Source organism: Lates calcarifer, linkage group LG6 (genome assembly GCF_001640805.2).
Source record: "Lates calcarifer isolate ASB-BC8 linkage group LG6, TLL_Latcal_v3, whole genome shotgun sequence".
Taxonomy (NCBI): Eukaryota; Metazoa; Chordata; class Actinopteri; family Centropomidae; genus Lates; species Lates calcarifer.
This window is the reverse complement of record NC_066838.1, coordinates 4,934,887-4,946,100: the sequence shown is the minus strand read 5'-3', so window position 1 is coordinate 4,946,100 and position 11,214 is coordinate 4,934,887. Positions and strand designations below refer to the sequence as shown.

The window sequence follows — 11,214 nt, the reverse complement described above, 5'->3', positions numbered from 1 at the left end:
GAGACTGTAGCATCAGCAACAACCAGCAACCTGCTTTACATGATTTATTACACTGACACACATAGGCTATCAAATGCTGTGTGTGTGTGTGTGTGTGTGTGTGTGGTGTGTGTGTGTGTGCGCGTGTGTAGTTATGTGTTGTGTATGAACTTCCCACTGTAAGTCCATGCATCTAGCAGCACAGTAAATTTTGGGAGGATGGAGGTGTTTGTGTGTTCACCCTCCACAAACTGGTCTAGACAAGGCACCCAAACATGCACCATATAACACACATATTACCTATAGAGTATAGTGTACTATACAGACATGTATGTTTTGCTGCAGCTCCACCTCCTACATGTATTTACGAATAATTTTCTTTGCCAAATATATCTTGGAACAGTAACTTGTTATACTGCATAGAAGTCATATGGAAGAGGTCAGGTTGAATAATATACAGAACTTATACCTTTGAAAGCAGAGACTGCTTGAGACTTCCATGTTTTATGTTGCTTGGTGATGGAGGAAGTATTTAGATCAGTTAGTTAAAGTTGTGATACTGCAATATAAAGATGCTCAATTACAAATAAAAGTAGTGCATTGAAAATCTCATATAAGTAAAAGTATTATTAGCAAAACATATTAAAGTAGCAAAGTAAAAGAAAGCAAAGTAAGATTAGTCATGTGGCTGTTATGCTATTTCTGTATATGTTATATATTGGAATATTATTTCTAATGTATTAATGTCTAAGCAGCATTTTTCTTAGGTGGCCAAGATGGAGCTTGATTTAACTATTTAGTATGTAATGTTGTAATGTAAAATTTTAATCTGTAAAATAACTGGTAACTATAGCTTTCAGATAAATGTAGTGGAATGAAAAGCACATGATTTCCCTGTGAAATGTAAAAAGTAGCATCGAATGGAAAATACTGAAGTTATATCATAGATTTGTACTTAAGTACAGTGCTTGAGTAAATTAACTTGATTACATTACAATCTACAAAAACATTGAGCTAACATTAGGGAAATGTGATGGGAAGTAACTTGAGTACATTTTTAAGGTACTTTACTGAAGTATTTCCATTTTCTGCTACTTTAACCCTCTAGTCCACTAGTAAAGGATGTGAGTACTTCCACCAGCATCAGATTAAGTAAATGAAATATGTTGGCAGTGAAGAGTTTGCAGGTATGTCCAGTATAAATGTTTGGCTCTTATGTTGTAAAAAATGTAATCGGGATGGCATTACATTTCTTACTAAACATATTTGTTAATGTGCATGTTTTTCTGTGTGTTTATCACAGGGAATCACTAATGAATAAATGAAAGCCAAACAACACATACGCACAGTGCAAAAAGTGTGAAGTGGTTAAGTGTGAAGAATCATTATTTGCATTTTTATGTATTCACTCATTCATTAAACCTAAGCATCTCATTTGAAGAAGCCACACTGAACTGAAATGAACTGAACTGAAATAAAATGGGGGACTTTTGCGTGTAAGTGTGTGTTTGCAGCATATTTTTAACACAAGCGCAGGTATCCTTCAACATGACTAATTACATGAGGGTGACCTGCACGTGGACGCGCACACATACACACACCTCTCTGTTTTTCTCCCTTCTCCCCCCTCACCAGCCAGCTGCTCTGTTATGTTAACATCGGCAATTTTCAGTTCACTCAGACATTCAAGCATGTACGCACTCTCTCTCTCACACACGCACACACACACACACAAACCAGCCATATCTATTCATATAGTCCATGGAGACATGCAATCCATGGAGACGATTCATGTAGCGAGAGAATAAACGAGTGCAGGAGCAGATAACGAATGAACCTGAGCCAGGCTGGTATGTTACTGTAATGAGGCCAGGGACGGCTTTGTGCTCACCTTGTACTTTTTACACCTCCTCCCCTCCCTCTCCTTTTTTCTCCTCCTGTCACCTTCCCTCCCTCCCTTGTCCCCTCTCAAAGCCCCTCCTCCTCCCTATCTCCTCCTTGTTTAACCTCCCCTTCCTCCTACTGTCCTCTACTCCTTTTTTGTCCCATTTGCTTTTCTCCCTACCTCTACCTCTTTTCCTCTTCTTGTCATCCTTTACTGCCTCTCCTCGTTTTCCTCTTTGCCCTCTGTTGCTGTCCTAATCTCCTCTCCTCTTTTCCTAATTCCACTCGTCTCACTTGCCCCTTATCTCCTTTTTAGCTGTCCTCCACTTTCATCCACTCAACTCTCCTCGACTGTGTCCTCTTCCTTTTCTCCTACCCTCCACCTAACTTCTTGCTCTCCTCTCCTCTCCTCTCTTCTCTTCCCTAGGGGGGGCTACACTATGAGTTGGCTCAGGTAGATTAATTACATGCAGTGACATGGAGGAGCTGGCCAGAGGCTTCAGTAATGAGTCTGATTACTCATCTCCAGCAGCTTCAGGCGCTCAGGGGAGGGAAGTCAGGACAGCAGGCCAGCAGAGGGGCCTCTCAGTAGGGGGAGAGCAACTCTTACCTACAGGGTTCCACCAATACAGAGTTTTTAACGGCACTGGTGTCATCACTTTAAGATCAAAGCTCTACCAAGAGTCAGTGACATGCTGATAGTCAAGAGCTGTTCAGTTCATTAAGTAAAAAAAATGTACCCTAGAGAAAGCATTTCAGACAGACATCTATTTGTTGAGGACAAAGCCATACCTTACTAAATTTACGCGTTCAACTGTAATCAGTCATTCACATCACCTGCAGGCCACTGGGACAAAAAATCTGAACATCTAATCTCCAGTAGACCAGAGGAATGCCCAGTATGGAAGAAATTCTACATGGAGGCCAAAGAGGTGACCAAGAGCAGGATGGCTGAGAGACAAAAACATAATTAAACACAGGAAATATGGAAAACACAAGCATGGATAATAAATCACAAAAACAAAAGACAGCTACAGTTCTTCATTAAGCCATGAGAGAGATTTAAAAAAAAGAAGATTTTAGGTAAAACATTCAATTGTTCTCAGCCTGAGAAAAAGGTGAAGCTGGAATGTTTTTTTGTTTTTTTTCTTTTTCTTTTGGCCAAGCATTTTCTTTGAAAATACTTGCTCATTACCTACAGTTTGACTACAACACATTTCAGGCCAATATATCAGTTGAGCCATGCTCCTGTCTGTCTTATTCTGAAATTCTTTGAATCAAAGACAGAGAGTGGCAAGTACACATGATCTGACACAATGATCTGACAATACAAATATCACTGTAATGTTAAAAAAAAAGGATTGGGCACACAACTGCCTCCATATCAATAACAATATGTTGCATACTGAATAAAACTGTATGGTGATGAATATTTTAAAACAACCTGACAACTGTGAAATGAGTGAAAACATTCTACCAAACTGAGATAATGTAGATACCCCTCACTTCCTGCTGCAGTTACAGTCTTGAAACAAAGTAAAAAGTTTTCAGTTTTTACCATATTTTAGCAACCAGCAGGTTATTGTATTAAATTATTAAATTTATATATTTACAACACAAATCCTAACCCTGTAAGAAGCATAACTCCTTGTCCCAAAGGTTAAAGATATCCCCAAAGCATTTTAGTGTGATCACTCAATATCCAAACACAGATCCTTTAAAATGCTGCCATTTTGTAAAGCAAGGTTCAAGCAGAGGTAATAGCTTCAGGAGTATAATTAGATGTAAATTCATTCCACACTTATTATCACGATGTCTGTCATATTTAAAAGGTGACTGTCTAATTTTGGAATAAAGCTCTACATTTCTGTCGCCTTTAGATTCCTGTCAATCAAAACACTGAAAGCATACTTTCACTGAGAAGATGAACCACTAGACAATTGCTGTGATCACTTCTCTGCAGCTGATAGGAACATTTGATGTTAGCATTTAGCTCAAAGCACAGCTGTGCCCATGTATACCTGCTAGCACGGCTGTAGACTCTTGTCGACTTGAGTTGTGAACACTCACTGTGTGTGTCAGCAAAAATTACAAGATCAAATATGGATCTGTTTTAACATTATGCACATTTCAATTTCTGTTTGGCACCTGTAGGTTATGTGATAATGTATATACTGTATACTATCAGTATATATTATATTAAAGTGGTTTCAGCTTTGCTCCATTCCTGAAATCTCTCTAGTGCTAATTGTCTCTCTGCTGTCTTTCCTGTCCCAGAGTTTTTTCAGTACTGACCAAGCCTACAAATCGGCTTTTACTCCAAAGTGTCCCCCAGGAAGCAAGTTACACAGTGGGTGATGCTCAGTGTGACTGGTGGCACGGTGCCGTGGTGTCACAGTGTGGTTTGTGTCGGCGTTTTAAACCATGTGACAGTATGAATAAAGCATGATGTGGCGGGCAGCAGGGTGGGCAGAGACTGACAAGAGAACAAGCTCACCCAGTGTTTTGGTGATGGCAAACAAGTCAAAACCCTTAAAGTTTAATGGGGGCCACGTCACAGAGAGAAGAGGAGTAGTATGTGGGCCTGTGTGTGTGTGTGGGTCCTGTGGTTTCACTTCAGCTACTTGCTGCCATACACAGGCCTTTAGCCAGTGGGATGTAATGGTGATGCTAATAAAGTCAAGAGCCTACCTCATGCGTGATGGATTAGGGTCACATTGAACAAGTGGGAAGGGAATAAGGCCAATCAGCATTTCCTTTGAGGCAAAAGAGTGTTTTGGTTGAATCCCTCTGCTCTGGAGCTGCTGACCTCCCAGAATCCTGTGGTTTCATTGGCCTGAGCTCTTCTCAGCTTCTTACTGTCTCAATAGAGATCCAGACTTCCCACATTCCTTCCTCTGTGTCAGCTTACAATGTCTCCTTTTTTCTTTGTCCTCTTGATTATGTTCTTCTTTTTACTCTATTTGTCTTTGTATTTCACTGCCCTCTCCACAAGGCTCAAAGCTGAATCAAAACCATTACTGATCTTAAATTACAGCATGTTTTTACATGTATTTCCGTATCTGAACCTTTCTGCTGGTACACATACAAGCCATGCAGCTCATTATTTTTAAGCAGCTCCACCCTTTAGTCTATTAGCACCAGCCTTGCTGATTCCATGCAAGTGTACCCACCTGTATGTTGGAAATAACAACTACTCACCTTCATCTAAACACAGGATATCATATATGAACATGTTATTCACTTCTCGATATGTTTGGTATTTGAATCATGGTACTGGATTGGGGAAGAGTGGAGAAAAGTTTTGACTTGATCATAAGTGTGCGTGTGTCTGTCTCAGGCCCATTGCCCAAATGGGATGGTCGAACTGTGTCTACCAAATCCAGTGTGTCAGGGAGCAAATTGGAAATGCCAATTTCACTTTACACTGCTCCGTATCTTATCTCTCCCTTACCCTCATCCCACCACTTAGCTCATGTGTAAATGAATAAGGTCCTCTCACGCATCTACCAGTGTCCGCTTTCTGTCTGCTTTCACTGCTCTGACTGCCTCTCCTCCCCCACCTTCCCTCCTTCTTCTCCTCTCCTCATCCTTTACCCCATTTTCCTCTCGTCACCTGTCCCGTCCTCTCTCCCTCCATCCTACTTTCCCTCATCTCCTCTTCTCCCTTTCCAGCCCCGTCTCCATTCAGCCATGCCCATTCAACTGTAACCCATCTGTTATTTCTCTGTGTGTATTTATGAAATATGTCTGTTTTGGTGAATATGGATTTATGCACGCGTTCATTCTCGGGCTGTATCACTGTCTGCAATGAACAAGCTGGGGCGAATCACTATGCAAATGAAACAGTATCTCATACAATTCCCAATTTGCATTGAATCCATTATAAATCAACAATTTTCTCACACTCTCCTTGTCTCTCTGTTTCTCGGTCTGTCTCAGTATGACTACGAGGGGAGTGACATCAGTGACCTACCAGTCGACCTCTCCGTGGTGTGGAATGGAAACTTTGTCATTGACAACCCATTCAACATTCAAGGTAGAACATTTTCTTTGTTGCTTGGCAAAGAAATTTGAGATGGTCCTGCTTGTTTATCTGTCAGTAATGATTTTCTGTGAAGCAACAGCACTGTGTGCAGTTTTATTCCCCTTCATAAGAAATCTGTAATTTCATTTTTGACAGCCATCAGTGAGAAAGGTGAAAGTGTACCATTCGTTTGGAAGAAACACCATTCTTGTCTCAGGGATAAAAGAGGGGCACAGGGAGTGATTGATGGATGGCAATGATAACAAACAAACATCCAACACAGAAATTAATAGGGATGGATGTTAGAGAGGAAGATAAACAAATGGAGAAACTGATAGGCAGAGGAAAGGATGAAGAGGGAGAAAGATGGGGGGATGACAGGTTGATAAATGCACCATGTAATGGCGGGGGGTAGATGAGAATAAAGGGATTGATAAAGAAAAACAGAAAGCGACATGGAGGGATGGCATTTATTATTTTTAATCGCCATTTGTGCATGAAGTGGAAAACAATTACCAATTCTAAATTCTTTATCAAGTGTAATATATTGGGTGGTGGAGGCTAATGATTTTAGACGTCCCATTACACAAGATAATATAAGTCTTGCTCTCAAGTGTGTCATACAGTCTTTTGCTCTGAATTTGCATGTCTAGAGTCAGATTAACTAACCCTCCCTACTCTGTTCTCCTCTATTTTTTCTATCCCATTCACTACTCATTTCAGTCTTAAAAAGACACACATGCACATTTTAATCTCACATCCTTTGTGTTGTATCTGACCTCATTTTGATAAATGTCAGACATGCAGTTCATTTTGCAGATTGCTTGGAAATTAGTTGCTTATCGGTCATGACCTAATTCTTCTGCCAGTGTAATTTTGTTTAAAATGTGCTCCTTTAAGCTTTTCTGTCGGTCTGTACTGAAAGACTCTCTCTGGGGATTAAACATGCTGTGTTTAACATGTGCTCGGAAGTATTGTAGCTGTCACAACAAAATAAATAATCCCATTTCCTTACAATCAGGTAGATGAATCATAGTATAGATAACAACATAGGCCTATGTTTAGTAAATGATAATTATTCAGGACTAGTATCAGCATTTATTTAGTGAGTCAAGTAATTATGCACACAGCGGTTTAACGTTTATGTGTCTAATGGAAAATTTTAGCCAGGTTAAACTGCTAATAATTCAGAACATTTGCTCATTTGGTCTGGTTCACCTATGCCCATGTGAAAGTTCTCATTCAAACTTGAATATTAAACAGGCGAACATAAATTGTTTGGAGTCTCTTCCAAGCAAACTCTTGTTTAGTTTGTTTGAAGTAACTAAAATGGACCAACTACCTGTTGTTATTAACCTGTTTTCTTCAACTATGCTATGCAGCGCTGATGATGCATGATGTCAGTCACTCAAACTATGCAATAAAGGAGCTTCGAGCCTGTCCCAATGACTGTGTAACTGACAGCTCTGAGAAGGACCTCAATACCCCAGTTCCAACAGCAGATCACTATACGATCACTGTCAGGTCAGATGTGATGATCTGCTTCAGTTATCCAGATAATGCTTTAAAATACATTTTAGCTTAACCATAGCTGTCTCTCTTAACAACAAACAGGTATAATGTGCAGTCATTTAACATAAAAGGCAAATCAAGTAGTCTGTGATTCTTATAAGCCTCACATGTTGGTATCTGTCATTTCACAATATCCAGTTTAAAGTAAACATATTAGGAAAGGAAATACAGCAGACAGAATAAACCTCATCCTGTAAAGACACAATCCTGGCTTGTGTTGTAGCACCCACTAGTTCCTCCAAATCCCCAAATTTCCTCACAGCTTACTGTTGATATTTTGAAAATAAGCACAGTTGACTGTTGAGTTGAAAACAGTGAGTTATGAGGAAGTTTCGGGCACTCTTGCGTACTAAAGAGAGTACACTGTCTTTTTTTCCCACAGGTTATCTGGAGTTATCTGGATGACTTTGACTAAAACTCATCACAGGGATTTTGACGTCTGTCTTTCCAATGTGAGGTTTTATACAGAAAAGTTACCCAGATAGCTCTTGTAACAGGCCCCAGGGATGTGTGCCTCAGTGAGTGCTTTGCATGTGACAGGATGGTGTTGAGCTCTGAGAGTTTTGGAGTGTGAAATCCAATGATCTTAGAGGCAGTGTGTGTGAACTTGACAAGTATGTTCCTGTTGTTATGACTATGAGTAAGCAGTACTTGCTGCTTGACTTTCTAGGTGGCAAGGAATTTATGCAGGCAGCTTCCCAGACCAATGGAGTGTTCCTCAAAAGGAGCCAAAGACAGACTTCTGAAACAGCTGGCTGGGTTATGGATGAGTAATTACTCTGAATCAACAACCCTGTCACTTCCCAATAGATATATTATGGTTATTTTGTTCTAAAGCCTCACAGAATACATTATGAATATATGACTTCTATGCAATACTTAGTGTTGAAGGTCTAAAACTACTTAAAAACATGCATTATAAAACTGTCTTCACTCATACAAATCTCACAAAGACCTTCTCCTCCTTTTCTCCTCCTTTTTCTCTCCATCCTCTATTAATCCCTCCCTGCCCTGTCCCTGTCTTTTTCTTCTGAATTGGAGCTGTATTATCCGTCTGAGGCAGAGCTACTCGGCGCTGACCCGGCTTTGCCCCGGTGTAAAGTGGAGATGTTAATGTTAATTAAATCATTCATTTGGTTCAGATTAATTAGCGTCGCGCTACTTTTAATATGAGCCGTGGCTAATCAGATTAAGGCGAGCGAAGGGCCGAGGCGGGCAGATGGATCCAAAAGAAGCTCGCTTTGAAGTCCAGCCGCTGCATGTCTGCCGAGGAGGAGGTGGAGGGAGGAGATTCTCCCATGCTCTGTTTTACAGTTGTTTTTTTCCCCCTCTGTTTTTCCACTTTAGTTAATTTCTAATCTGTTTAACTGGTGTGACGGCAAACAAACCTGCCTGCAGGTTTTGGCAACAGAGTATCTACTGAGATAATTATGATAGAGATTAACTGATGACAAATGGTAACAAAACAAAAATCAAAAGCCTTTTCCATTTACCAGTATATTTTGCTCTCTTGTTTGAATGTGACTTCCTCCCCTTTGTTTGTTCTTCAGATCCTCTGTTGTTTAAGGTCCCTTCTCATCATTTCCTCTCAACCTCCCTCACTCTTTCTGGCTCTATCTGTTTCCTCTGATTTTCTCAGCCTCCCGGGGCCTCACCATCTTTAAATTCATAACAATTCTTGTTGGTGTTTTGTTAACAAGCGCAGCTAAAATTTATTCTCCCCCTCTTCCCTGCTTTCTTTCATCTCCCTCTCCTCTAACATCTCAGGTGTTTGAGGTTTTAATTATTTATTTATCTATTTATTTATTTATATATATATATATTTTTTTACTTTTAATGACTTTTTCCACTCTGCAGAGTTGAGGGAATGGTTTTATACACAACAAATTATCAATTCCCTGTTGGCGTTAGAAGACATTACCTGTTGAATTAATTTCTGTAATATCCCTCTAGGTTGCTTGTTCATGTTTTTTAATTTTTTTCCCCTATTTATCTGTGGAAACAGTTATTCTCTCATCATCACAGCCTCAGAGTGGTAATAATCACCTACTGAGGGTTTTAGGTGTTATGTTGGTGATTTGCATTCATTTTTGCCTTTGCTTCTTTGCTCTCTCTCATGCTCACAGACATAAAATTGGCTGATTACTTCTTTTGACTTTTTCTTGCCACTGTTGCTTTTTTAAATTAATTTAAGAACTTACAGAACTTTATGATCATCAAAAATAAGAATTCTCAAGAATAATACAAAAGGTAAATTTTCCTAAATAAGGCTATTATAGTTCATGCTTATGCTATGCTATATGAACATGTGCTTTAACCAGCCATAGGAAGTGATATTTTCTTTTTCTTTCTGAAAAGCTGATATGTGGAAATATGATAAAAGAAAGCATGGGAAACACTGGTGTGACTTAATCTATAATATAACTTTGTCTTTAACTTAAGCTAATGCTAAATTAGCAAGGTTAGCTTGCTTGTTATCTAGCCCGGCCAACCTGAATTCAAATTCTCTTACATATTTTTATTAAGCTGCTTAGCCACCAAGCTAATCCTCTAACATCCATAAATGAATGGCACTTCCATTTGTGTTTTGTGTTTACTGTGTATTGACCATATTGAACATTAACACTGAACATTTATGTTTGCAAGTTAAATAATGCATCCCACGAAAAACTGCTGTTTATCCCGTCAACCACTGAAACAGTGTCATTCTCCACAGCAGCTCCACAGAGACTGAATAAGGTTTGTGTTATTTCATTAGCTTCAGTCAAATTCTATCTGTCTTTCTCCCACTCTCTCCGTCTCTCAACCAGCTCACCTGTACAAGTGCAGAGCATTGCGGGACAGCTGTGGTATGTGCCTGAAGGCTGACCCCAGGTTTGAATGTGGTTGGTGCGTCCAGGACAAGAAGTGCTCCCTCAGGCAGGAGTGCACCGGTGGAGGAAATTCCCACCTCCCACTGCAGCTGGCTGAAGGCGGAGGGTGGATGCATGCCACCTCTGGAAACAGCCGATGCACCCACCCAAAGATTACTAAGGTGAGTGTGTGTGTGTGTGTGTGTGTGCTTCTTTGTGTGGCTACATAAGTGGGAGACACCACCACTGAAGACATACTGAACAGGCTGCAAGATCTGTGTGTAGCTGCTAGTCAACAATTGTCACTTTATGGCGTGTATGTGAGTGTTTATGGGGTCATGAAGATTTTCTGTTGTATTTGCATGTTAGAAAGGATGAATGCCATCCATTACTCTGATATGGTTTTCTGAACCACTTGCTACTACTACTACTATATTTAAAAGGTATCCCGCCTTTTTTTTCCTCAAGTCTTCCTACACAAATGTTCCCAAGCAGAAAAGTACTGCTACACACAAATTCACTCAGCGCCTTTACTACAGTTAACATTAATGGGAACTGTTGCCAGGTATACAGAGAGAGACTGCTGAGCCTGGCCTCCTTTCACAGACAACAGTGTGTGAACAGAAAAGTTCAGCCTCGTAGATGAGATGCCATATTATAGATGGCATTTTTTATGAGCCAGTGCTCAACAAGTATTGGCAGTAGTTTTTTGAGGTTTGTTTTGCTGTTAATAAACAACACCATCAGAAAATAATAACCTCTTTAAACTGCTTTAAGTGGTAGTCCATGTATTAAATTATCCGTTGATCAGTTAGGGAGTGTTAACAAGTTTTGGGCCTGTGTTTTGAACATTTTTGGTGAGCTGTCCTTTGATTAATATTTCAATCACAGATTCTGCCT

At 39.9% G+C, this 11,214-nt stretch overlaps 1 protein-coding gene across 1 annotated transcript in view; it reads left to right on the top strand.

Moving 5' to 3' along the window:
- Positions 1 to 11,214, top strand: part of LOC108882663 (plexin-A1-like) — a 244,460-nt gene that overhangs the window by 166,399 nt on the left and 66,847 nt on the right. The window contains 2 exon segments of the mRNA XM_018675321.2: positions 5,806 to 5,902; positions 10,273 to 10,496. Of these exon segments, the coding sequence (XP_018530837.1) occupies positions 5,806 to 5,902; positions 10,273 to 10,496 (321 nt within the window).